The following is a 26,136-nucleotide window of genomic DNA, read 5'->3' as shown; positions in this document are numbered from 1 at the left end:
GCATTGGTGCTGTGCCAGTCTGGCTGGGGAGGATGAGGAAACCCTGCTGGGCACAGCTGATTTCTGTCCTCGCTGCTTTCACCTGGACACATCAACTGGGCCTTAAGAGAAGTGGCACAAAAATCATCCTAACTGCTCACTAATAATGTCTGTTACTGCTTGAAGTAGTGTACAAATGCTTCTTGTTTAGCTGTGATACTTGTTCTCAGATTTGTCATGCTGACATCGATTTGTTTGCAGACTTGTCATCTCTGTGCAGATTTATCATCTCATCAAACACGACTTTCGTGGTGGAATTTAAGCTGCAACTGTCACATTAGCAAGGGTGACTGATTCCATGGAGCAGATTTGCCTGCAGACTTGTCCCACGTAGCTGTCTTCCCCTGGTTTCTCTGCGAAGGGTTTGTGAAAGGAACACGAGTCAGGGAGGGAAGTCAGGCTGGCTGCTCCTGGACTCGAGTGTGGTGCTCATTTCTGGTCCATCACAGAGCAGCTCACCTGAGCTCAGGGCCTGCAGGTGGAGCAGGGAGGTGATGGAGGTGCCTCTGCTTCAGAGCTCTCCAGGTCCAGGAGGCAGCTGAGGGAGTGTGCCAGCCTTCAGACACGAGTTCAGCACAAATACCCAGAATTACAGAGTCCCAGACTGGTTTGGGGTGGAGGGGACCTCAAAGCCCACCCAGTGCCAGCCCTGCCATGGCAGGGACACCTCCCAAGTCCTAAACTAAAAATAATCCTCCCAGCTTGACAGTTCTGTTCTTAATTTCTGGGGAGGTGTGCAGCTCAGAGGCACAAAGGATGTTAAACACCTTGGTAGCCTGTGAGAGCCCAGCTGGTTTCTTGCTTAGCTGCAGAATAGTAACAAGAAGTGAAAGCCAAAAGCTCTGCTGCTCGTTGCCAAAAAAATTTTGCAAGCAAGGCTTTCCCAGGCCCTGAGCAGCCTGGCTACACCCAAGTGGAAGAATTTACTCACTTGTTTGTTTGCTCTTGGGGGCTTGAGCAGGGGCAGGAGGCTCTTATCTAACCCACGAGTTTGGAAACATGGTGCTGCTCACTTCACAAACATGGCTCACAGTTGGGCTTTTTTATATTTAGCCCAAGCTTTGCCACAGGATTGTTGCAGCTTTTTTTTGTTCTGTTTTCTGAAGGGTTGTGCTCCATTTCAAGTGTCTGTTCAGTGTGTTTCATCTGAAGACAAGGGCTGTAATTCAGTGCTCAAAAGGCCTTTACAATAGCCCTGCTTTCTGGCACGGCCCTGTGGCAGATAATAAAGCAATTGTGTGATGTGCTGTACTCTGGGGATGGCCTGAGGGGACAGACAGCGTGGCCCCTGGGTCACACTGTCACTTCAGAGGTGGCTTGAAGGAGATTAATGTCCTTTGTGGTGTTCTTGCCCTCTGTGCCCTAGAGGGCAGATCAGAGAGGAGAGGGTAGGACTGAAGTTGTGGGGTCATGTTCCTGCTGTCGGTCATCTGCCCTCCCTGCAGCTCAGGTGCCTGGAAAGAGCCTTGGCAATGTGTGAGCTGCAGAGCTTTCCAGGGAGCGCCAGGCAGGGCTGCCCAGGCTGTGCCAGGGGCTCAGAGGTGCCTCAGCCCCCGGCTGGCACCTGCACCACGTGTGGGACACCCTGGGCTCAGTGTTAGAACTTCGAACTGCCTGGCCTTGCAGAAGTGAATCCTTCTGTAACAAGAGGATGGTTTAGAGTGTGGTGGTGGTGTTTGCTCCCACGGAGGTGGCACAGGGTGCCCAGAGCAGCTGGGGCTGCCCCTGCATCCCTGGCAGTGCCCAAGGCCAGGCTGGGCAGGGCTGGGAGCAGCCTGGGACAGTGGGAGGTGTCCCAGGCCCTGGATGGGATTTAAAGTCCCTTCCACCCCAAACCATTCCAGAATTTCATTTTGAAGATAACACAAGAGAAGTGAATAATCTTAGCTGCAACAATAGAGCAGAGCAATACCTGCTTGTTCATTGATCTCCTTATAGACTTTTCCCACCTGGATTTAATTTTGAATTTGTTGCTCCGTGCTCGGTAGATAAAAGGCAGAGCCTTGTGCCCTCAGAGCAATCTCTGGGCAGTTTCTCTGCAGCTTTTCTACCCCAATAGATTTTTAATGATAGTTTTGAGCACTTCAGCTTAGGTTCATTTTGTCCTCCTGAAAATATAATAAAAGTGATTTTAGAGCTGTGTCAAAAACTGGAATATGTTCAGATTATTTCTACAGATGAAATCTACTTTTTTTTTCCCTTGCTTTTTAAATAGAACCCATTCCAAAGGGCCTCCTGTTATTCTTGGTGAGTCATCAAAATGCAGATAAACAGCATTCTTTGGGTGCTGTGCACAGAGAGCTCTGTGCCATGAGCAGTTCTGTCCCACTGCTCATCTCTGTGTTTGTTTTTGTTCTTTGAAATAAAATAGTCCAAATTCCTTCCTTAAAATCCCTTAAAAGAACAGTTTATTGTGTATATATTTGTCCTATTCACAGACTGTGTATTAAGCCATGTTTGAATTAGATGCTGATAAACAGAACTCTTGTTTGGGCTTTGACTCCTATTTTTTAATTCCATATCCCATTTGAACCTCAGTGGTCTCTCCCTGGAGATTCTGTTTTGCTCAGCATGTGGGAGCTGTGTCCTTGTGTTTAGCAGCCAGGGAAGGACATGCAGGAGGAGCTTGGAGTCCAGGTTTGTACAGTGGGAAGGAGCTGTCAGATGTGTCTTCAGCACCTACTTCACAAGGTCACAGTGAAAATGATGAGTTTTCCCAGAGTTTTCTCTCTAAATTAGTGTCTTAGGTACCTGCATGTGCCATTCATCTCAGATGCCAAGTGCCACCCTGATTCCCTTTTGCCAAGCAGGGCAATGCTTTTTCCCTTTCCCACTTTCCAGTGCCATGAGCTCTGACTGAATCTCTGTGCCACTGAAGAGGAAAACCAATTTCAGTTTCCCCCAAGCATTTTTGCTGTCAGGCACTTCTGCTAAGCAGCTGCACTTCTTGTAAGCTGGAGAATTTGAGAAATCTGCAGCCCAGAGCGGCGTGTGGTACAGGGGGAAGGTTTTCTGCTGAGGCCAGGAAAATAACTTCTGGTTTTTGTGTTGTTTTCTCTTCCTCCCTGTGCCTGAGCAGATCGAGAGGCGGCTGGATGCCGTGAGGTCCGTGTGCCACCTGGCCCAGAAGAGGCTGATTGCCTGTCTGCAGGGCCAGCATGGCACTGACCCTGACAAGAGACACGTGAGTACAGCTGGGGGTGCCACCAGGGCAGCACAGCTCTGCCAGGGCAGCACAGCTCTGCCAGAGTGCCACCAGGGCAGCCTGGCTCTGCCAGGGCAGCACAGCTCTGCCAGGGCAGCTCGCTGCTGCCACTGGTGACACCACAGTGACACTTCAGTGAAACTTCAGTGAAACCCCAGTGACATCCCAGTGAAACCCCAATGAAACCCCATTGAAACTCCAGTGACACCTCAGTGAAACTTCAGTGAAACCCCAGTGACACTGCTGTGACAGCCCACTGACACCCCAAGGAAACCCCAGGGACACCCCAGTGACATCTCAGTGACAGCCAGTGACAGCCCAGTGAAACACCAGTGACAGTCCAGTTAAACCCCAGGGACATTCCAGTGAAACTTCAGTGCCAGCCCAGTGCCAGCCCAGTGCCAGCCCAGTGCCAGCCCAGTGACACACCAGTGACACACCAGTGACACACCAGTGCCAGCCCACCCCAGCACAGCCTGGAGCAGCTCAGCAGTGCCAGGACACCTCGTGTCCCTGCTGGGTGCTGGGGGCTCTCCTGCCCCAGCTGGGGGAGGTAATTGCAGCTCTGGAGCTCTGATCCAACCAGGGCAGATGATTGCAGCTGTGCCCCAGCCAGGGGAGGTAATTGCAGCTCTGCAGCTCTGCCCCAGCCTGGGGAGGTAATTGCAGCTCTGCAGCTGTGCCCCAGCTCCTCAGGTCTGGAGCTGCCCTGACAGCTGAGCTGGCTGGCAATGCTGTTCTGTACCCATTTGGTTCTGCCCTCCTTAGCAAAGCTGCAGGTGGGTTTTCTTAGAGCATCAGAGCCAGAAAGAATTCACATTCACACTTCCCTTTTATTGAGTAACAGACCTGGAGCAGGGGCACACAGGAGAGAGAGGTGACAAGCTGGGTGCTTAAATCTCGGCTCAAAGCTGTTTATCTCTCCTTGGCAGTGGCTGAGATACACTTTGGGCCAGTGATTCCAGCTAAAACTGAGAAGAAAGTGCTTTTCAGAGTGTCTGAGAATAGGAGTCTTGGGCTCAAAACTTTTTGTGACTTGGCATTTTCCTGGAGTCCAGGAATGAGCTGTTTGTGTAATAGAAACCATATGGAAGGGGAGCAGAACCTGAGAGGGGATGTGCTGGTAAGAGTGAGCAGCACCAAGCTAAGCACTGTTCCTTCTGTTCCACAGAAAAAGCTTCCTCTAACAGCTCTGGCTCAAAACATGCAGGAGGGCTCCGTCCAGCTGAGTGATGAAACTCTGCTGGGGTAAGTGTTTGCCTTTTCCCTGACTTGCTGTCTGACATCTTATTGCCTGCAGGGCTCTAATTAGAACCTCTGGGTGCACAAAGGCTGGTTTCAGTCTAATAAAACTTAGTATTTCTAGATTCTTTCTCTAATCCAAAGGGAGGAACTGTGAGCAAGCAGTTTTTGTGGAATGATCTGGGGACAAGCTTTAGGCTGAATTGCATTCCAGAGGATTCTGATTCTCTGCTATCATAAAAGCTTTTAAAATGTCTTTTTTCTTTGTGGCTTAGTAGAATTATCATCTCCATTTGAAGTTTAAAATGTTGTGCATTCTACAATTAAACTGCATTTTTATTTTAAACTGCATTCTGCAGGTTTGAATTGATGACTTAAAATAATATCAATGTGCATTAGTGGCTCCTAGTTCAAAGTAGCCCAGATTTATCTGTCCTGGAAAAGTGCTTATTTACAATTAACAGGAAAGTGGCTGAAACAAATGAACCTCCCTGAGCTGAATTCCTGGAGCCAAGTGGGTTTTTTCATTGCTGGTGGGAATTCTTATGGAGACAGTGTAGAATGACCTCAGAAACCTCTGAGAACATATTTCTGAGCCACTGCAGGAGATTTAAACCTGGATAAAAATCTCACAGAATGGGGCTTTTCCTTAGAACAAGCATAAAATGAAGGTCAAGTCATGGCTTTGGAGCCTGAGATGCTGGGGATGGCATTGCTGGGAATTAGGGTGTTAAGACCTTCACATTAAAGGGCCTTAGGAGCAAATGAAATACTGCATTGAGCAGTTTCTCTGTGAGATGGAAGGATGGGCTTGGAAATACATACTGAGTTCTGTGCCCTCAGGGCTGCTGCAATCACCTGGATGTCTGGAAGCCTCCAAAGTGTTGTCATGGCTCAGGAATTTAGAAGAAAAAGGTTTAATAACAGCACTTGCCTGTCGCAGATAGCTCCAGGAGAGCACAGAGCAGTCGGGTTCAGGCCATGGAGGGTTGCATTGCTTTCTACAGCACAAAGCTTTGCAGAGCTCTGCTCTGCCTTCAGTCCTTCTTCAGTCAACAACTGCCGTGACAATTTCTGTAATTCTTACAGGAAGATGCTGGATACCTGTGGGGATGCAGAGAATAAACTGGCAATGGAGCTCTCGCAGCATGAAGTACAGATTGAGAGAGAAGTTATAGACCCACTGTGCCTGCTGACAGAGGTGAGACAGCTCAGCCTGGGAGAACACACCTGGATTGATGCATAAACTGAGCAAAAGTGGTTCATCTCAGTGCTGGTATTAAAAACTGCTTTAAGGAGCCCTGTGTTAGTGGTGGAAAGTGGGTATGAAACCTACAACGTGTAATTTGTTACAATGCACAATTTAAAATGGAATGTGAGCCCCTAATTCTCATTTCAGACAGAGATCCCAAACATTCAGAAGCAGAGGAAGCAGCTTGCAAAGCTGGTGCTGGACTGGGATTCTGCAAGGGGAAGGTAGGAGAGCATTTTAGTTCCTGTGTGCTTTTCTGTCCATGTGAACTCCTTGTTGGCATCTCATGGCACCTGCTCTGCTCTGGTGCTTGCTCCTGAAATGCTGCTGGGAGCAGACAGTAGGTGAAAAAAGACAAACTTACATTTCAGTTACACCAGAAGAGGATCCATGACTGCTAGATCCAAACAGAATCAAGATTTCAGAGTTCTTACATGCCTGTATACAGTTGGAAAAATGTTGGAAACTCATCCAGTTTCCAGTTCATGCAAGTGTTTAATTTAAATAAGGAATCACTGAAGTTCTCAGCTTAAAGAGGGAGCAGGAGCTCTCTGTGTAACCACACCAAGTGCTTTTACAGCCCTGTGTGGAGCCATCTCCCTGGGAGGCTCCTGGGCCGTTCATCTCACCCCTGAGTGCCATTTTCAGCATTTCCACACCCATGTTATGGGGCAGACACAGGATCCCTGGTGATTTTTATAGCTGCTGGTGGATTGTGTCAGCATGTCATGAATGGTGTGTTTGGAACCTTTTGGTTCTGTTGGAAAACCTCTGGAACTGTGGGAATTGTTTCTTGTAGAGAGAAACCAATTCCAAGGGAGCCATAAAAGCAGATCTGTGTTGAATATTGATTCTCACAGAATGAAACTTTTCTTCCCCAGGTACAACCAAGCCCACAAGACTTCAGGAACAAATTTCCAAGTGCATCCTTCAAAAATAGAATCTCTTAAGGAGGAGATGGATGAAGCTGGAAATAAAGTAGAGCAGTGCAAGGTAAGGACAGGATGAGTGTCCCTTCCACAGCTCCCACGGCATTGCCCAGCTGTGCAGCTGCAAATCATGTGGCTGTGACTGTCCTGGGGGCATTTTCATGCCAGCTGATCTCTGGATTGCTGTAGTTCAATGAGGAACTCCATCCAGGGTGTTTCTAAGTTGGGTATTGGACATCTCAGACTGAGACTGAGACATTTTCAGTCTCAGTCTGAGCCAGCTGTGTCCTGGCCATGAATGAGTGCTCAGGGTGCCTGGGTGCTCCGGGCCATGGAGCAGCTGTGCAGTAGGAGGCACCTGGAGGAAGCTGAAGCTGGGCCTGTGACACCTCCCAGGACCTGTGACACCCCTGAGCAGCTCACATTCATTTTCACTTCTCAGCAGCAAATGCTCCATTGAGTACTGAGAACTGAAACCATTTTTATTAGCACTTGTCTTTGAGTGCTATAAATAACTGGGCTGAATGGCAATATGTCCTTGACTGAAGGGGGCAAATTGCTTTGCTGCATAAACCAGAGTTAAGATTCTGAAATCACTTTGAAGAAATGACTGAAGCTTGAAGAGCACTTGGAGCAGAGCAGGTGCATTACAGCTTCTCAGTTCAAACTTCCTGCAGGCAAAATGAACACAAGGAATGTGTCTGTGTGATTTGAGATGAGTAAATGTGCTGTCCTGGTTTGCATGTTCCCCAAAGGATCAGCTGGCTGCAGACATGTACAGCTTTGTGTCCAAGGAGGGGGAGTACGCCCGCTGCTTTGTCACGGTGAGTGCTGCCCCTGGGCTCTGCTCCTGCACAGCTGGGCACACACACTGCGTTCTCAGAGGTGGCATTTGTGTGCTAAACCTTTAGTCTTGTCTAATGTGCTCATCAGAAGCTAATGCTCTTTTTGTTTTTAAAATGTGGCTTCTGTTCTCAGTTATTAGAAGCACAAGCAGATTACCATAGAAAAGCATTAGCAGTCATAGAAAAGGTCCTACCCGAAATTCAAGCCCATCAAGGTAAAGTAACCTGTGCTCTGGCTGATGCTTCTCCTTGCCTGTGCCACCTATGCACAATATTCTCCTCCTCTATCTTGATTCTCTTGCATGCAGACTGATTTAATGAGGCCATTTTGATCTGCTTAACAATTTTACATTCCCGAGCATAATTCCATCTTCCTGTTCTCCAGAATTCTCCAGCCATGTTTAACACACTAATCAAATGTTAATTAAGGATCTCTCTGATACCCAGGAGGGTAGAGGAAGGATTTTTCTATTTGCTTACCTGTTTTCCTTGTGCCCTTTTGCTGAGTCACAGCTGGCTCTTCAGGCCAATGGAAGTGTCACTGTGATTTGGTTCTTGAGTGATTACAGGTGATTATCAGGAAAACTCCATGGATTTTAAGGAGCTGGATTTTTTTCCCCCTCATTTTGTGCAGTCCTCTTCCCCAGTGTGCACTTCATGCAGGGAAACAGAGAGTTTGGGTTCTTGTGCTGATTATCAGCTGTTTAAAAGATGGAATTGTACAGCTTCATTTCTTCCCTAAGAAGAACTGGAACTGCTGCCAAGCTTCCACTGTCAGGGGACTTTCTTTGGGATGAAGATGCACTGTGTGTTTTGGAAACTACTCCCCAAAATATTGGCTGTGCTGTCCCTGAGTCTTCGGAGCTGTAGGTGAACAGAGTCTGAGGGAAAATACAGAAAATACAGTCTGAGCTGAGGAAGGCTCAGGTATCTTCAGCTGATGCAGGTTGTTAAAGATGAACCAATCCAAGACATAAATCAGTGGGAGCATTGTGGAAAATGGTGTGGGATATCTGTACTCTGTGGGAGAGGAGGGGATGCTGCTACAGCAGCAGGGCTGTGCAGAAGGTTCTTTGTGGATATGGCTGCTTGAAATTTGTTATTTTTGCATGGAAACCTGGGACAGAGCAGCTGAGCAGCAAACACTTCAGAGCTGGCCTCCCTAGAAGGGGCTGGGAGCCATGGTGGCCAAGTGCTGAATGCAGGGAATTTCTCACCTTGTGTTCCTAGCTGCAGTGTCAGTTAGAATCCCACAAAGGTGGTTTGGGTTCAAGGGACGCTAAAGCCACCCAGTGCCACCCCTGCCATGGCAGGGACACCTTCCACTGTCCCAGGCTGCTCCAAGCCCTGTCCAGCCTGGCCTGGGACACTGCCAGGGATGGAGCTGGGACTCTGAACAAGTGCTGAGCTTTCTTTTCCTAATGTTTGCTGTAATTTGCAGAGGTTGGGAAATGCCATGTGCATCTCATGGCGTGCTAACAAACGAGAGGGACTAAAACAGGACAAGGGAGGTGATTGATGTGGTTTTGTAAGGAAAAGGGGTGAATTAAATCCTTTGCAGAAACACTTTGCCTTCAGAGCACTCTTTGAAGTCCTCTGAAGTTTTTGTCCTTCTTGGCCTCTTTTCCACATTAAAGAAATAACACATCTGTACTAACAATAACCTTTTACATCTGCATTTTTTCAGTTAAAGTAGCAGAAATGGGTCAGAACGTAAATTATAGGAAAGAAGAAATTCACGTTCAATTTGGAGAAATTTGTGCAAATTGGAGTTAAGCAAGAGGTGAAGAATTAAATTGAAAATTTGAACGTTGTGGTGCTGGGCTGTTACCATGGTAGCTCTGATGTGACACACTGGGGCTGTTAACATCCATTGTAATTTGCTGATTTAAGGGATCAAATTTAAGGAATAAAACAGCTCAATTTTTATTCACCATAAATACAGTTAAAACCAAAATCAGCCCAGGTCATGCAGTCTGGACAAAATTTTCCTCACAGATTCTTGCAGAGACAAATCAGTGCTACTGGAACGTGCGGCCTTGTGCTGGCACTTGTTGAGGTTTGTTATTTATAATTCCAGTTACACACAGAATTTGTATGTGGTATTCCATCCAGAAAGATGCAGAAGTATTTTTTCCTTGACCACCAGCAGCTCATTTTCTCTTTGCTCATGATCCAAGGGACTTTACCAATCAAGGGCTGTAAAACTCCTGCTGTAGCCTGAACGTTTCTGTGCTGTACTAGAGGCTTTCTTCTCTTCTTGCCTGGGCTGTAATTCAAGGCTTTGGTAGATATCCTGCTCAGTGTTTTGATACTCTCCAACTTAGACAAATGGACTGAAAAACCAGCTTTTGGAACTCCCCTGGAAGAGCACCTGAAGCGCAGCGGGCGGGAAATCGCAGTTCCCATCGAAGCCTGTGTCATGATGCTGCTGGAGACTGGCATGAGAGAGGAGGTGGGTGATTCCTGGCCAGATCACAGGGATGAGAGAGGAGGTGGGTGATTCCAGATCACAGGGATGAGAGAGGAATTGGGTGATTCCAGATTACAGGGCTGAGAGAGGAGGTGAGTGATTCCAGATCACAGCCCAGGAACGGGGGAAAGAGGGCCCAGTGAAGCTCATAAACTGGGGTCTGTTTGTTAATATGTTGCTTAACTAATTTCTTCATTTAGTAGTTGGTAAATGTTTTGCAACAGGATAACCTCAGCACTTCACTGTGTGAAGTATTTTGGAAGTGGATGCACATACAGTGAAATTAGGGGTGTGCCCAGGGTGGGACAGAGCTGAACCATGGTCAGGTGGCAGTGACAGGGCACATGAAGGGCCAGCTGGGTCATAGCTGTCAGGGGAAGGCGCCAAAGCTGGAGTGTTCTGTTGTGAAGCTGTGCCAATGTGTGGTTACCAATCAGTGCATTTTATTTCTCTGATGCAGGGCTTGTTCAGAATTGCTGCTGGAGCCTCCAAGTTAAAAAAGCTGAAAGCTGCCCTGGACTGTTCCACATCCCAGCTGGATGAGTTTTACTCAGATCCCCACGCTGTGGCAGGTACTGGGGTGTTCTGAATGCAAACCAGGTGTAAATTGACACAACACAGGTTCCTGCTGTTCAGGGGCTGATCTCCACAGTTACACTGGGAGAAGGGACAGTCAGTGGAAAGTTCACTGCACAGTTTGACACAGATAAGTGTAGGGTGCCCATGCTGATCACAGCTGCTGTATTTGTAATAATGGTGTGTAAAATTCAGGTGGTCACAGTGGCCCAGCTGCCACATCTCTCATGACAAGAGTGTTAACCTGGTCAAGGTAGGTTAGAGCTGTGTTAGACCTTCAGTACATCTTTATAAGTCCTTTGTCCTGAAGAGATGATTCAGAGTTTTACAGCATGTTTCTGTCAAATTGCACCAATTCCTGACAGACCCTTTGTGCTGAGTCTGAGCAAGTGTCAGGTCTTGCCACTTTCCCTGGTACTTGGAATTCACTGCACAGATCAAACTGCAGAGTGAGGGCAGAATTTTCCCTGGAGTGTGCAAGCAATGGCTGAGGAGCCAATCTGTCCCTGTCTGCATTGCAGGTGCCTTGAAATCCTATCTGAGGGAGCTGCCAGAGCCTCTCATGACCTACAGCCTGTATGAGGAGTGGACACAAGCTGCCAAGTAAGCATGCTAGAAATAGCTATGGAGGAAGTCATGCTGCATATCTCTGGTAAATTTGATTCTTCACAGATGAATTTCAAAGAAACAGCCAAGCTCACACAGTTATTTATTATTTCACTAACGGGTATTTTGTATAACAAATTATTTAAAATAATAAATAGCTTAATAAAAATTGCACAAAATGGGGTGAAATATCTACTTTATTTAACTATTAGGGCTGCTTCAAGCTGCTGGCTGCCCAGTATTGATGCTCAAGCAGGTTTGTTGCAGGTAGAGATAATTCAGGGATCTGACAAGCAGGTTACTGATTATTTGACATAAATGGAAGTTGATACCATCATCTCTTTGTGACTGCAGGAACTAATTCCTGCCCTGAAAGTTAGATGTCATGGCATTTTTTTGTCCTTTCAGTATTCAGGACCAGGATAAGAAGCTGCAGGAGTTATGGAGGATTTGTAACAGATTACCTGAGCATTACCGTGTTAACTTCAGGTAGGTGTGAGCACCTCTTAGCTCAGCTGCTTGGCACCCCAAAGCCAGTTAAACTAAACTCTAATCCAGGTGTGCTGTTCTGGCCAAATTCAGTGAGATTTATTAAAATACCTCTTGTTTCATGCAGCAGTGGCCATTCATAGGTGGTGTCCTCAGATTGATTCCCTGTTGGCTTTCAGGAAATAGTGATGCACAGAGCCTTTCTACTTATGGCTCATGCTCTGCTCTTTGCTGTAGTTTCCAGTCTTAGAAATCACCTGGATCTGCCTTAAACATCTCATTTTTCCTTTTGGTTTTGTGTTTTGGAAATGAACCAGAGCAAAACCAGCTCTGGTGATTCCTAGAAGCATGGAATTTCCATCACAGGACATAAAACTAGCTGAAATTAAGGGTTTTTCTCTGGAAGTATAATATTTCTGTGGCTCTGTTTTGCTAAGATGGGAGCTGCTTTCTTTGCTACCCAGTTCAACTTTTATGAGTCAGGAGCAGAAGCTTTGGGCAGCTGCCAAGCAAGAAGGCTGCTCATCTCATTTCCGTCTTGTTGGGAGCTCTCTGTACAAGCTCTTGAATTTTTATTTACTTGTTTTCAACAAGAAACGCTCGTGGTTCCTGCTGTTTAATTATTTCTTTCCTTTTTGAAGGTATTTAATCAAATTTCTGGCCAAGCTTGCCCAGAACAGTGACGTTAACAAAATGACGCCGAGCAACATCGCCATAGTCCTGGGCCCCAACTTGCTGTGGGCAAAGAATGAAGGGTGAGTTCTTTTAAGAAAGCTACAAAGCAGAATGGGGTGAAGCTGTAGAATTGATGGGTTTAAATCCTTTGGCAAGGAATTTACCAATTCACAGCAACAGACTGTTTACCTAAAAAATATTTTAAGTGTTCTTTCAGCCCATGCCTCGAGGTCCTTTGAGGCAGGAGGGTTTTAGGGGTGTTTCCAAAAGCTCTGAATGTTACTGAATGGTCTGGAGTCCAGCACAGTTGCTCTTTCTCTGGTACTGAGCAGCTGATCCATCATGCTTAGCCTAAGTTGCTATTTAGGTCGTCTGAATTGATTTTAATTTTCTTACTTTGATGGAAGTCTGAGTAAAGCATTGTTCAAATCTCTCCTGCAGATCCCTTGCTGAGATGGCAGCAGCCACCTCGGTGCATGTGGTGGCAGTTATTGAGCCCATCATTCAGCATGCAGACTGGTTCTTCCCTGGAGGTGAGTTGTGCCACAGCCCAGCAGTTTTACACTCCCCTCCAGCTCAGCCTCAGTGGCTTGTGCAGTGAGGCACCCTTGGGATGTGTGTGTGTCTGAGGAGGCATTCTGTCTGTCCCTCTTCAGATGAAGATTTCAATGTGTCTGGGGCGTTTGTGGCAGTTCCTGCTGTAAATTCCAATCACTTGTCACACACTGGGAATGACTATGAATGTGGGACCCTGGAGAGGAAGAGGCCCCTGAGCATGACTGTGATGGAAGGGGATTTGCTGAAGAAGGAAAGGTAGGTGTAATTCTCACCTTGGGGGTCCATTACAGCCCTCTTCCAATGGGGCTTCAATCAGACACCTCCGCTGGTGTCAGGAGAGGAATTTCATGGAAATGCTGTAGATAACAATAGTGATTTATTCCCTGTTGTTGCAGCCTGAGGATGGCTCAAAGGTAATGTACTGTTACTTCCTTCCAGTTACACTCCATGCATGACAAATCCCAAGCAGATATTGCTGCTCCCAGTCTCCATTCTCCTGTACACGTGGGGGGTGGTGTGAGAGTCACTGGAACAGAAGTGTCTGCAGCAGCCTCTCTCAGTCTCTAACTTCTGGTATCCCATGGCTTCTCTTTCAAAGCCCATGAGCTGAGGTGGTGTTACCTGGTGCCTTCATGATAGGACTTCTGAGTTGATGATGGTACAGTATTGCCACAGCAAGCAGTAGAATGCTAAAAACTCCCAGTAAAACGTGCTGTTTCCCATATAACATGTAGTGTAACATTCATTCTTATCACTCATCATGAGTATTCAAGTGATGTGCTTGTTTTTAGCTGTTGATGCAAATGTTGTTACCTGTTAGCTGTGACCAGCCACATGCAAATTTGTCAGCACTCACAGAGGAGGAAGAAAATCAGTTCAAGATTCAGTGTTTAACACAACAAGAATAAAATAATTTCTAGCATGAATGTGCTGTATGCATTCTAAGATCTGTTAGAGTTGGGGTCTGTTTCTCCACTGTTCTCCTTGAAACACAAATAGAATGATTTGGGTTGGAGAGGACTGTAAGGATCTCTCATTCCAGCCCCCAAATCACAGCCTGTATCCAGTAGCTTTTTTAAAAATCTCTGCTGCAACTTAGTGTGTGATAGAAACAAAATTCATGTGGCACAATACATTTAGTGAGGAGCTACCGTGGTATGTAAGGAAATGTCTGTACTTACATGTGAGATCTCGAGTGCTCTGACCTCATTGTCATCAGTGTTTGTCTCCAGATGTCATTGAGTCGTTTGTTCCCTGCCGCTGAGCTTATCCCTCTGTGGGGATAAGCCAAATCCTGTTGCATGTCTTAACCGTGCTGGTGTTGGGCAGCCAGTGCAGGCTCTAACAAACATTGTGGTGTTGTGCAGCCAGTGGGGGCTCAGTGGAAGCTCTAACATCATGGTGTTGTGCAGCCAGTGGTGGCTCTAACATCATGGTGTGGTGCAGCCAGTGCGGGCTCTAACATTGCTGGCTCTAACATCGTGGGGTTGGGCAGCCAGTGGTGGCTCTAACATCATGGTGTGGTGCAGCCAGTGGGGGCTCATTGGAAGCTCTAACATCATGGTGTGGTGCAGCCAGCAGAGCTTTCCTCGTCGCTGCTTTGCATGTGGGGGTTTGTCTGGGGGTGGGACAGCCCGAGTCCTGCTGCAGCAGCCCCTGGGGTGGCCGCCTGCTGTGTTCACTCTCTGTTCTCTCTGTAGCTTTGGTGTGAAGGTGCTGGAGCTGTCTGTGACCCCGCGGCGGTGTGGCACAGTGAGCAGAAAGCTCACCTCGCCCGCCTTCCAGCCCCCCCTGCCGCCCTGCGAGTGAGGGCAGCACTGCCCTGGTGTCACCTGTGCCCCTGGGATGTGCCCTGCAGGTGTGGGCAGCACTGCCCTGGTGCCACCTGTGCCCCTGGGATGTGCCCTGCAGGTGAGGGCAGCACTGCCCTGGTGTCACCTGTGCCCCTGGGATGTGCCCTGCAGGTGTGGGCAGCACTGCCCTGGTGCCACCTGTGCCCCTGGGATGTGCCCTGCAGGTGAGGGCAGCACTGCCCTGGTACCACCTGTGCCCCTGGGATGTGCCCTGCAGATGTGGGCAGCACTGCCCTGGTGCCACCTGTGCCCCTGGGATGTGCCCTGCAGATGTGGGCAGCACTGCCCTGGTGCCACCTGTGCCCCTGGGATGTGCCCTGCAGGTGAGGGCAGCACTGCCCTGGTGTCACCTGTGCCCCTGGGATGTGCCCTGCAGGTGTGGGCAGCACTGCCCTGGTGTCACCTGTGCCCCTGGGATGTGCCCTGCAGGTGAGGGCAGCAGCACCCTGCAGGAGCTCTCCTGGCACGGGTATGGCTCCACAATTGGGCTTCTGAAATAACACACAGAATTGGTCTTGCACACAGAATTGGTCTTACAAAATACCATCCATGGTTCTGCAATTCATCTGCTAATATAACGTACACAGTTCTGTCTGTTCTGGAGCTCATCTTCTAATACACTGCAATTCTTGGGGGAAAAAATGATGATGATAAAAATACACTCTGTTTCTGCTGCCCACACTGACCCTCCCAGGTTATGTTCTGGAGCTGTGCACACAGGTGATACCAGTTTGCTGCTGAAAGAGCAAAACTTACAGTGGCAATACCAGAAACCTGTTGGTCTTGTTTGTTGTTTCTTGTTTGTTGTTATCTGTTTATGTCTTGTTTTGTTTATTTGTCTGCAGCAGGTGTTAGTGATGAGCAGACTTGCTTACTAGAGAACTGGCAGTCAGTTTATCATATTTCAGGATTAGTTCCTGTAGGACAAATAGGTACACAGGCTCTTTGCTATTTAATTTCTCTTGAAGCTCTGTGCTTGTGTCCCTGAACTCCAAGGCTAATTGCAGCAGCCTGACTTCCCCCTGTGAGGGGTGGAAGCAGCACTTTGCTGTCAGCTCCTCAGTGCTCTGAGAGCTGTGACAAACCACGTGTGAAGCCTGCAGTGCCTCCAAATGTCAGCCTCAGGGTGAAGCCCCACCGTGGGGTTTGATGCAGCACTGACTCTTGTGCACAGAGCTCGTTCTCAGGTGACATATTTACAAAACCTGCTCGTTTGGAAATCCCCTGCACACCAGTATTTCCTCCACAGATGGTTTTTGTGGCAGAGGCAGCTGAAATGAAACCTCAGGGGTCATGTCTGAAAGTTGACTTAAGATCTGCTCAGGCTCTGTACCAGTACTCACAGTTTGTTACAGCACCTGGAGAAACAGGGGCTGCACAGTGCCAGTGGAAGTGAATGAAGTCAGCCCTTTGGAGGGCTGAATTGCTGCAGGTGACTCTAAATACAAAGCAGTGAGAGAAGCCTCTGCAGGTGCATGGAGGGGACCCTGCCCAGACCCACCTCAGCTGGCTCATCCTCCATCATCCCCATCAGCCAGCACTGCCGCAGCGTTCACCGCTGAGCCATCAAGTGCCACATCCACGTGTTTGGAACACTTCAGGGACTCTGCCTCCACCCCTTCCCTGGGCACCTGTGCCAGGGCTTGACAATGCTTTCCATGAGAATTATTTCCTCTGATCCACAGCACGGTTTGTGAGGGAGCAGCTGCGGCTGAGCCAGACAAGGCATCAGGGTTACAGCCATCTCTAACGTGGGCTCTCTCGTTTTCGTTTGCAGCGCCTCCAAGTGCAAGGAGAGCACGAGTGCAGCCACTCCTCCCCCGGTGAGGAACGGGCAGGCAGGCCCAGCCCCGGGCCAGGCAGCGCCCAGCAGCTCCCAGCTCTCTGTCAGCCAGCCCCAGAACGCTGCTGGTCCCAGTCCCCACGCCCTGAGGAGAGGTGGGTGTTCATTGCTTCCCAAGCCACTGTGTTCCAAGCCTTGGTAGTGCAGAAATGCTGCTGAAATCACTTTATCAGCATCTCTGCCCTTACACAGACAGCAGTTTAATCTGTTGGCTTGTCCCCAGGGCCTGGCTGTAAGGCAGCTGTGACTTTTGGACTCTCTGAATGGTGACAGTGTCACCAGTGCTGTTTAACAAACTCTCAAAAGCTATTGATCAGTAAATGCTTGTACTTGATAATGCACCACTTCATTTTGATAACATAGCTGGGGGTTTTTTGTGCTGCTAATTGTTTTCTTTGGGAGCTTGGTTTGGAATCGTAGAATCCCAAAATGCTTTGGGTTGGAAGGGACCTTAAAACTCATCTTGTTCTGTCCTCTGTCATGGGCAGGGACACCTCCCACTGTCCCAGGCTGCTCCAAGCTCCATCCAGGCTGGCCTGGGACATTGCCAGGGAGCACAAATCTCTGTTAAAATACTCACAGCTCATTCCCAGTTAGTGCCCACCCCAAAGCACTGATGGAGTGGGGGGAGCTGGGAGGCACCAATCGCAGTTAAAATACTCACAGCTCGTTCCCAGTTAGTGCCCACCCCACAGTAGTGATGGAGCTGAGGGGAGCTGGGAGGCACAAATCTCTGTTAAAATACTCACAGCTCATTCCCAGTTAGTGCCCACCCCAAAGCACTGATGGAGTGGGGGGAGCTGGGAGGCACCAATCGCAGTTAAAATACTCACAGCTCGTTCCCAGTTAGTGCCCACCCCACAGTAGTGATGGAGCTGAGGGGAGCTGGGAGGCACAAATCTCTGTTAAAATACTCACAGCTCATTCCCAGTTAGTGCCCACCCCAAAGCACTGATGGAGTGGGGGGAGCTGGGAGGCACCAATCGCAGTTAAAATACTCACAGCTCGTTCCCAGTTAGTGCCCACCCCACAGTAGTGATGGAGCTGAGGGGAGCTGGGAGGCACAAATCTCTGTTAAAATACTCACAGCTCATTCCCAGTTAGTGCCCACCCCAAAGCACTGATGGAGTGGGGGGAGCTGGGAGGCACCAATCGCAGTTAAAATACTCACAGCTCGTTCCCAGTTAGTGCCCACCCCACAGTAGTGATGGAGCTGAGGGGAGCTGGGAGGCACAAATCTCTGTTAAAATACTCACAGCTCATTCCCAGTTAGTGCCCACCCCAAAGCACTGATGGAGTGGGGGGAGCTGGGAGGCACCAATCGCAGTTAAAATACTCACAGCTCGTTCCCAGTTAGTGCCCACCCCAAAGCACTGATGGAGCTGAGGGCAGCTGGGAGGCACAAATCTCTGTTAAAATACTCACAGCTCATTCCCAGTTAGTGCCCACCCCAAAGCACTGATGGAGCTGGGGGGCCATGGGGAAGCACAAATCTCAGTTGAAATGCTCACAGCTCATTTCCAGTTAGTGCCCACCCAGCTGCTCTGCACACAAGGGTGTCCTTCCTCAGGCAGAGGTGTTTGGGGGCAAGTGGAGATGAACTTTTGTTGGTTTTTTCATTCCTGTTTGGAAGCTTAACGCTGTGACAGCAGCTCCAGCTCAGCATCTTGGCAGTCAGTTCTGCTTGGACATCTGTTGCCAAAAAAGCAAATATTTAGAGGAGGGAGAAGATGTAGCCAAGGATGGTGGATTTCAGCACATACTGAGATAAGAAAAGGGCACAAGTGGTCACTGACACGTGTTCTAGTAGGCAAAACATGCAGAGAATGTTTTACCTTATGGGAACAGAGCCTTCTGATGTGCATTTAAGTTGGACATCCATAAGCTGAACAATCAGCTGTATTAAACTGTATTTCTTAGGTCAGTACTTACAGAGCCTCACATTTTAAGTGCAGTCCTTGTTTTTAAGACAGCCATGAAGTAAAGAGAAACTTTTGTCTTCTCACAGAAGCTTCATGAAGCTTGTAGTTACCAATTTGGTTGGGATAATGTTACTTTAATAAAGTTTATTTTTTTAAATGTAGTTGCTGAGGCCATTCAAAACCAGCAGATTCTGGAACTGCTGAGTCACTGCTTTTTCTGGGAAATTCTGAAGGGAGAGATACTGAATGTGGGAGACTAATGCTTTTAAATCTACTTATAATTAATAATGGTTGGAACTTTCCCATGACACTGCAGCTTCTCTAGAATTAGCCTGATGTGTTGGAATGCAGAGTATCAATTCTGTTGCCTAACAGCTCTACCCCAATGCCTTCACAGGTGGGGATGGTTACTGCGAATAAGGTTTGTACTCACAGAGCCTGCAGCTCAACTGCTCCTGTTTGTAGCTTGAGTTCAGACATGTGCTTGGAACTGTGCTCTGTGTCCTCAGCCCTGTGTAGGAACTGTGCTCTGCCAGCTCTGTACCTCGTCCCTCCATAGCATTCTGCCTGCAAGAGGGTTTAAGGCTCTGCTGCTCAGCTGTGGTAGGACTGTGGACATTCAGTTGTTCCTTAAGTCCCTGGAAAGAATTAACTCTTCACACCAGGCCCCCAGAGTTATCCCCAGCCCAGGTGTGATGGGTGACCCGTTTCCAGCAGGTTTGTTCTCCTCACTGCAGACAAATATGACTTTTCCTACAATTTGGTGGTTTGCGGTTACTTTTTAATGTAGCTCTCACTTCAGCTTTGCAGTTATTTTTAACCACCTGGGGTTTTTTTGCAAAATCCAGGCTGATGTGACTAAACCCATGGCAGAACAGCAGCTGCACCATGGCACGTTGGCTGCCAGCCTCCCTGGGGGCTCTGCCTGCCCAGTCCCACTCACTGCAGCCCCTCTCATGCCCCTGCTGGGGTGGGAGCCCCTGGGTGCTGCTGCTGCCCCCTGAGCTGTGGCACAGCTGCCCGGCAGCTGGGGACTCAAAACTGCCTGCCTGAGCTACAGCAGGACAGGACCTGCAATCAGTGTTGCACTGAGAAATCAGAAGGGAAATCACTCCGGTTTGGGGTTTCTGTTAACTGGAGAAAGAGGTGGCCTGGAGGCTGCCCCAGACCCCTGGAAGTGGCCAAGGCCAGGTTGGGTGGGTTTGGAGGAACCTGGGGTAGTGGGAGGTGTCCCTGCCCATTATGGGGCTCCATGAAGAAACCTGCAGTAAATGAGCTGCTTAACCAACTGAAAAGTAGCTTTGATTCTTAAAATAAATGACTTCTGATTGTACTTTTGTCAGTATCTTTAAAATAAGGGGATAATTTATTCCCAAGCTGAAGTCAGAAGTGGAGCTGGGCTGTGAATCCTGCCAGCACTTCTCAATGAAGTTAACAGCAGCAGCTGTGCTAATGAGTCAAACTTCAAGGAAAGACTTAATCTGAATTTCCAAGTGTTTCACAGTTTGACCATATTTATTTTCGCTTTAGGGTTTTCCTGGTTTTGAGGAAATTGCTTCAGTGATAGCAGACAGGGAGGGTTTGTTTTACCCCAGTGTAATGGGAGAAATCCTTATCTTGTAATTAACATCCAGCTGGGGCTGCTTCATTAGAACTGGGCTTGGGAAGCACCTGCCAGAGGGGGCTGCAAAGCAGAGCAGATCGGCCCAGGTGTGTGCTGTAAACACAGCATGGGAGCTGCCGTGCAGGAAAAGGGGGAAAGGAAAGCTGCTGAGGGAGGATTCTCTCCACAACTGGTGAAGAGACCTAGAAGATCCAGCCTGTTCAGCTAAAATCCCCTTGGGGAGGATTGAAGTGACACTCAGGCTCACCTCCAGCAGTACACCCTGTGCTAAAGCATCCACCTTTTCCAGACCAATGTGTTTTTAAAGGATTAATAATCTGAATTAACACCACTACCCATCACATAAGAGTGTCTGCTCTAATATTCACACCTGCACATACAAGCACTGACAGACTCACTAATTCACAATGTGCAGCTGCTGGTTTTAATTTGAACCTTAACAAGTGGAATGAGGGAACAAAATTAAGGTGCCTGCAAACCTCATAATTATCCCTGAGCTGTCCTCAGGACACTGTTAACTCCTTTGTCCATGTACTGGGCTTTAGTAATGCCTCAAAATCTGTTTATGGTGTTCGAGTAAGAAGCCCTAGAATATTCTAATCAAAGGTTTTATTAAATAATCCAGATGTTTGACCAGCATTCAGTAGGAACTGTATTGGCAAGTGCAATGGTAAGGAAAAGGCCCCTGATTGGCCGACACTGCTGCTAATTGCTAATTGCTAATGATGTGTGTGCTAACTACTAACCCCCCGTCCCAGTGCCCTGCTGTGTGTGTCCCTGGCATGGCCAGAGAGGGGCTGCCCCTGCTCCATTAACCCACTAAGCCTTGGAGAGCAGAATGTGAAGCTCTTGGTGTCTCTGGCCACTGTCACCTTGTGCTGTGTCTGTGCACACACCCAGAGCTGCTGTGTCCGTGCAGAGGCTCCTGCTGTTCCCGGTGTCACTGCCCTGTCCTGTGTCACCAGTGCCCCCTCCCCGTGTCACAGCCTGGGGCTCAGGCTGCTGGGAGTGTCCCTGCCCGTGCAGAGGGTGGGCTGGGGTGGGATTTAAGGTCCCTTCCAGCCCAAACCGTTCTGGGGTTCTGTGGCTGAAGCTCCTGCTCAGTGCCAGGCCAGAGCAGGGTGGGATTGCAGCTGCTCTGTGCAGGATCCCAAATCCCTGCAGGCTGGGGGGCTCAGGAGCAGGGCAGGCTGCACTCAGGGCTGCTTCCCCCTCCTCCAGGTCATTTAGCTCAGAAACCTTTTTAACTTGAGCTTTTCTGCAGTAACTTCTGGGTTAACTTCAGGATTTCGTGTAGAGTTATGAGTCCCAGTCTCTCTAGGATGCCTGTCTGCGCCTCCTGTGCTTGAAAACAAGGCATTTATTTGGATTTTTTGTTGATCTAAGTGATCTAAATTACTTCCTATGTGGAGCAGCTGCTGGACTGCAGTAAGGGATGTCATGGCACATTGTAAATCAGCTTTCCAAAATCCTGACAAGATTTTCAGTTACCCTTTTTTGAGCTGCTGGGGATTTTTTTGGTCTGATAATTCTAGCTGCCAGGGCAGTCAGTCACCAGAGATGCAGCAGAGATCCTTTTTTGACACCTTGAATAAAATCCTCCTCTGCTCAGAAGAGGCAAAGACCATGGCATGCCCTGTTCACCCAGGAGAGAGGTTTAATCTGCACTTGGTGTAAATAACTTCTGCCTCCTTCTGACACCATCCTTGTTCCTGTTGCTTCTCAGAGTCACGGGTGGTGTTCCCTGGTGGATGGTTTAGGTGCCAGATTATTTTGCTGAGTGTTTTGACATGAAAGTCCAGAGTAGCTCTCTGGGGGCATTGGGGAATCTGATCCTAGATCAGGCTCGGTGTCCTCCCTCCTTCAGGAAGAAGTGGGTTTGTGTTCCTGTGCCCAGGCCTGGCCCAGGGTGTGTAGGAGGAGCGGTCTGAGCTGTTCAGCTGGGCTCAGCCCTGTGTGCCCAAGGGGCCAGCTCTGTTCCCAGAGCCTTCGTTGATCTTTGCTTTCCCTTCTCTGCCCAAGGAGATGCCCAGGAAGCCCCGACTCAGTGAGCTGGCCCTGGCCCGGCTGCTAAACTTGCTGTTCCCTTTTTGTGCAGACTCTAATTCCAGTATTCCAGAGCCACTTGCAAACCCTCCTCCAGAGCCTCCTGCAGAGCTGGGCAGAGAGCTGCACACCCACCTGCTGCTGGACATTGACAATGACACGGAGAGCACGGCGCTGTGACCCCGCGCTGCGGCGCCGCCTTCCAGCTCCTCTGGAAAACCCCCAGACCTACCAGGGAAAGGCTTCTTCTGGCAGCGGGGCACAGCTGGGCACAGCTGGCGCTGGGGCCTCTGGCACACCCAGCTCCAGGCTGGCCTGGCTCGGAGCAGACCTCTCAGAAAATGCAGCCCAGCCTTTGGCCAGGTTTCGCCCTCAGAAGAAGTTTAATGATCTGGGTCTGGACAACGGTTTTCAAACTCTTGGATGGAAGGAATGAATTCCTGCAGGAACCTGCCTAGGAAGCGTGGTCAGTGCTGATACAGGTGGTATGAGCAGAAATTCCAAAAGAATAAGAAGCAGAATGTTAGTTATTTAAAGTGCATGTCTGTATTAGGGAAATAATCCTTCTCACGGCACGGTTAGAGGTTCTTTGTAGTTCTTAGCCCGTCCCAGGAGCTGCCTCCCAAGGGACATCTCTCTCCCAAGGGACATTCCCTCTCTCCCAGGGGACATTCCCTCTCGGATTTGCTGCAGATTCCCCTCAAGCCATGAACCAAACCCTGCCCCAGTGCTGGTGGTGACTGCTGGTTCTCAGTCACCCATGGAGCTGTGGATGCATCCAGTGCCTTGAAGGACTGTCATGCTGTAGGAGGAACTTCTGTCTCTTTAATCATTTCATTGCTACTTAGGAGCAGTACTTACCCTGATTTCATAGTTACTTGTATTAACCTGCTTTGTTCATGTGCAACTGGCAACTGTTTCATGAGGAAACCGTGGAAATGGGGTTTGTGCTTTTGTTGAAAACGGTTGAATTTTGAAAGAACTTTGAAACAGGTGTATGGATTCAGAAGTTGAGTGAACATTTATAAAATTAAAGATTGTTTTTTGTCAACTTAAGGCGTCTTTATTCTAGTTTTGTTACTTCACTGGGTACTGAAGGTCACAGTGATCAGCTTGCTTTTCCCTTAAGGACTTCAGTGGGAGCACTGTGGGAACTTCCTCCATCACCACACCAGCCCTGTAACAAATCTTTGTAACTCTCAATTCAGTTTGAAGAGCCACAGACTCCAGTCCTGTGACTGCTTTTGATGTTTATCCCCTAAACTGTCAGTGCCTCTGTCCCAGGGTTTCCAGCAGCATTTCACAGGCTCAGGAAGGATGCCCCAGACCCAACTCCCGTTTTGTGGTTTAACAGGAGGAATTCCTGGCTCTGTGGGATGCACCAGGTTTCCAGGTGCTCCTGCCTGGTCTCACTGTCACTGCCTGCACAGGGAGTGCTGCCAGCTCTGGGGTGAGGTTTGCTACGACCCTGCAGGATTTATTGAGTTCTGGGGAGGGGAGCAGGGAGCCAGGGCAGCTGAGGGGCTCCAGGAGGAGCCTCCTCCAACCTGGCCCTGGGGCTCAGAGGTGTTGGCAGCGCCGCCATCCCACAGACTCCAGGCAGGCAGGGACCAGCTGTCACTCGTTAATGTTTCTCTGCAGCTGCACCAGGGCCAGGGATGGTGCCCAGCCCAGGGCTCTCCTCTGAGGCACTCCCAGAACATCTGTGGGTGCCCAGGCCGTGAGTGGCTGGCCCTGGGCACCCCTGCCCTGGCACACCTGGTGGGTTTGGCTGGTTTAGGTCCTTCAGGTGCCCCTGGCAGCAGTTGTGGGGCAGTTTCCACGCTGGTGCTGGTGCTGCCATTGCAGTGTCAGTGGTGGTAACTCAGCCAGAGCTCCCAGACAGGTCCATCAGCACTCACTGCACACAGGGAAGGAGCTGAACAGGCACAGCTGAGCCAGAGGCACACCAGAGCCCAGAGAACAGCCCCTGGCTCTGCTCTGGGCACTCGAGGTGTCACTGCTGTCCCCCAAGGCCAGAGGAGCTGAAGCAGAGGGGACCCAAGGGGTCGTAGCTGGTTATAGAGGCATAAATAGGAAGAGATTCCAGGCTTCCTGAATTCCAGGCAGTGCTCTAAGGCCAAAGAGCAAAATTAAATATTTAAAATAACCAAACCAACCTTCCTCAGCTGGTTGGTGCCAGGTGGGGTCTGACGGTGCCAGTGCCAAGCACTCGGCCCCGGGCACAGCCAGGCCCCCATTAGAAATAAGGAAAATATGACGTCTGTAAAATGTCTTAAATAAAGAAATAACATTTAGAAAGCATTAAGAATTACATTAACCCTCTCTAATCATTAATATTTACACCAGTTAGGATTAGATGATGGTGTGTGCCTGGCATCCCCCTGGCTATGCGAAGTAGGCCCAGAGGAAGACCCCAGCGCACACACAGAGCAGCAGGTTGATGTTCAGGATGTGCTTCACCAGGGGCTCCTCCTCCAGGGACACCACGGGCAGGGGCTCAGCCCTGGGCGGGCTCTCAGCCCCCTCCTGCCTGCGCTCCATCCCACAGAGCCACAGCACGGTGCTCAGCAGCTTGGAGCTGCCCTTGGCCTCGGCTGCACCTGCAACAGGAGGTGAGAGATGAGCCAGGAGTGCCTGGTGCTGCAGTGCAGGGTTTGGTGCACAAACACACCCCTGCTCTCACTGAGCACTCTGCACTGGCACCCCTGCAGCACCAGTCCATGCTCCCTGCAGCTCTGAGCTCAGGTTCTGCCCTTCCAGCAGGCACAGAAACGATAACCCAAACCTAAAACCCGAGCTGTAGCTGCTTGGTGCCCCCAGGTGAGTGCTGCTCTAGCCCAGCCCTGCCACAGCTGGAGCCTGGACTCCCCATGCCTTGGGACACCTCATTAAAGCTGGAAGGCAACGCTCATGTCCGACAGGGTGAGGCTGCCCAGCAGCAGGGGAGCTGCACTGTAACTCATTAACTCTCTACAGCCTGGCACAGATCAAAGGGACAGCAGCAAGGCTGACACAGACAGGGCTGAGCCTGGCAAACACAGGGATGGGAATCCTGGCTGCAATGCACGGGCAGCTCTGCACAGGGCTGTGCCCAATCCTGACAGGCACAGGCTTTAAAACAGGCACAAGATTTCAAACAGGCACATTCTCCTTCGCTGGTCTGCCAAGAGCTCAGCCCAAGGCTCTGGGCTCTCCCTGCTGCTAGAGCTGATCAGAGAACACCGCTGGAAAACAGAGAGGGAATTTCATCAATGTTATTGTGTTTTCCTCCACCCTCCCCTTTTCCAGCCACTTCTGGCAGCAGGTGCCACAGCACCAGCCACAGGACAGTGGCCATGGCTCTGTATCCCACCCAGCTCCTTTGTAATCCATCCAGAACTGGAAAAGGAACTGAACTCCTGCTTAGGTACAATGTCAGGTAAAGCCTTTTTGCCCCTGCACAAGAGGAGATGGAGGTCAGAGCTCACTGTGCTCTGCAGCTCCTCCCGAGGGCAGGTCCCAGCTCTGCCCTGGGACAGGGACAGCACCAGGGCAGAGCTGGAGCTGTGCTGGGGATGTTTAGGTTGGATTTCGGGGAAAGGTTCTTCCCCAGAAGGTGCTAGCACTGCCCAGGCTCCTCAGGGATGGGCACAGCCCCACAGATCTCCAGGAGAGTTTGGACATCACTCCAGGGATGCCCAGGGTGGGGTTTTGGGGGTCTGGGCAGGGACAGGGCTGGGCGATCCTGGGGGTCCCTCCAGCTCAGCACATTCTCTGTTCTTTAATTCTACGATTCTTTCAGCACTCCCCGAATCTCCAGAGTTCCAGAGCAAGGAGTGTTAATGTTCCCTGTCCTGCAGGCTGTTAGGAGCACCCAGGGCTGTGGCCACTGACCTTTGCTGGGGTCGGGGCCGCTCTCCGGAGCGGGGCTCAGCTCCAGCTGCTCCTTGGTGGGGCCAGGCCCGGCTGCTGCCACC

General features: G+C 49.6%; 2 protein-coding genes and 1 long non-coding RNA gene across 3 annotated transcripts in view; 2 read left to right on the top strand and 1 right to left on the bottom strand.

Annotated features, from left to right (window-relative positions):
- Window positions 1-16,742, top strand: part of ARHGAP17 (Rho GTPase activating protein 17) — a 17,696-nt gene extending 954 nt beyond the window's left edge. Inside the window, exons 3-17 of the mRNA XM_031061078.1 lie at window positions 3,119-3,223; window positions 4,416-4,492; window positions 5,576-5,687; window positions 5,886-5,962; window positions 6,620-6,731; window positions 7,423-7,491; window positions 7,646-7,727; window positions 9,840-9,967; window positions 10,446-10,557; window positions 11,083-11,164; window positions 11,576-11,656; window positions 12,298-12,411; window positions 12,773-12,864; window positions 12,988-13,144; window positions 16,520-16,742. Coding sequence (XP_030916938.1) covers window positions 3,119-3,223; window positions 4,416-4,492; window positions 5,576-5,687; window positions 5,886-5,962; window positions 6,620-6,731; window positions 7,423-7,491; window positions 7,646-7,727; window positions 9,840-9,967; window positions 10,446-10,557; window positions 11,083-11,164; window positions 11,576-11,656; window positions 12,298-12,411; window positions 12,773-12,864; window positions 12,988-13,144; window positions 16,520-16,727 — 1,608 coding nt within the window. The 3' untranslated portion in view covers window positions 16,728-16,742. The remainder of the gene's footprint in view (window positions 1-3,118; window positions 3,224-4,415; window positions 4,493-5,575; window positions 5,688-5,885; window positions 5,963-6,619; window positions 6,732-7,422; window positions 7,492-7,645; window positions 7,728-9,839; window positions 9,968-10,445; window positions 10,558-11,082; window positions 11,165-11,575; window positions 11,657-12,297; window positions 12,412-12,772; window positions 12,865-12,987; window positions 13,145-16,519) is intronic.
- A 3,354-nt stretch (window positions 16,743-20,096) lies between these two features.
- Window positions 20,097-23,233, top strand: LOC115948438. Its single transcript, XR_004082264.1, has 2 exons — window positions 20,097-20,801; window positions 22,230-23,233. It is a non-coding gene; the product is annotated as an uncharacterized LOC115948438 (long non-coding RNA).
- Window positions 23,234-24,565: 1,332 nt separating this feature from the next.
- SLC5A11 (solute carrier family 5 member 11) overlaps window positions 24,566-26,136 on the bottom strand; it is a 12,825-nt gene continuing 11,254 nt past the window's right edge. The window contains exons 16-17 of the mRNA XM_031061091.1: window positions 26,054-26,134; window positions 24,566-24,780 (exon numbers count right to left, since the gene is read on the bottom strand). Of these exons, the coding sequence (XP_030916951.1) occupies window positions 24,566-24,780; window positions 26,054-26,134 (296 nt within the window). The remainder of the gene's footprint in view (window positions 24,781-26,053; window positions 26,135-26,136) is intronic.

The sequence above is a fragment of the Geospiza fortis genome, unplaced genomic scaffold (assembly GCF_000277835.1).
Source record: "Geospiza fortis unplaced genomic scaffold, GeoFor_1.0 scaffold213, whole genome shotgun sequence".
Classification (NCBI taxonomy): domain Eukaryota; kingdom Metazoa; phylum Chordata; class Aves; order Passeriformes; family Thraupidae; genus Geospiza; species Geospiza fortis.
Note: the sequence above shows the minus strand (reverse complement) of the source record. Positions and strands in the feature narration are given on the sequence as shown.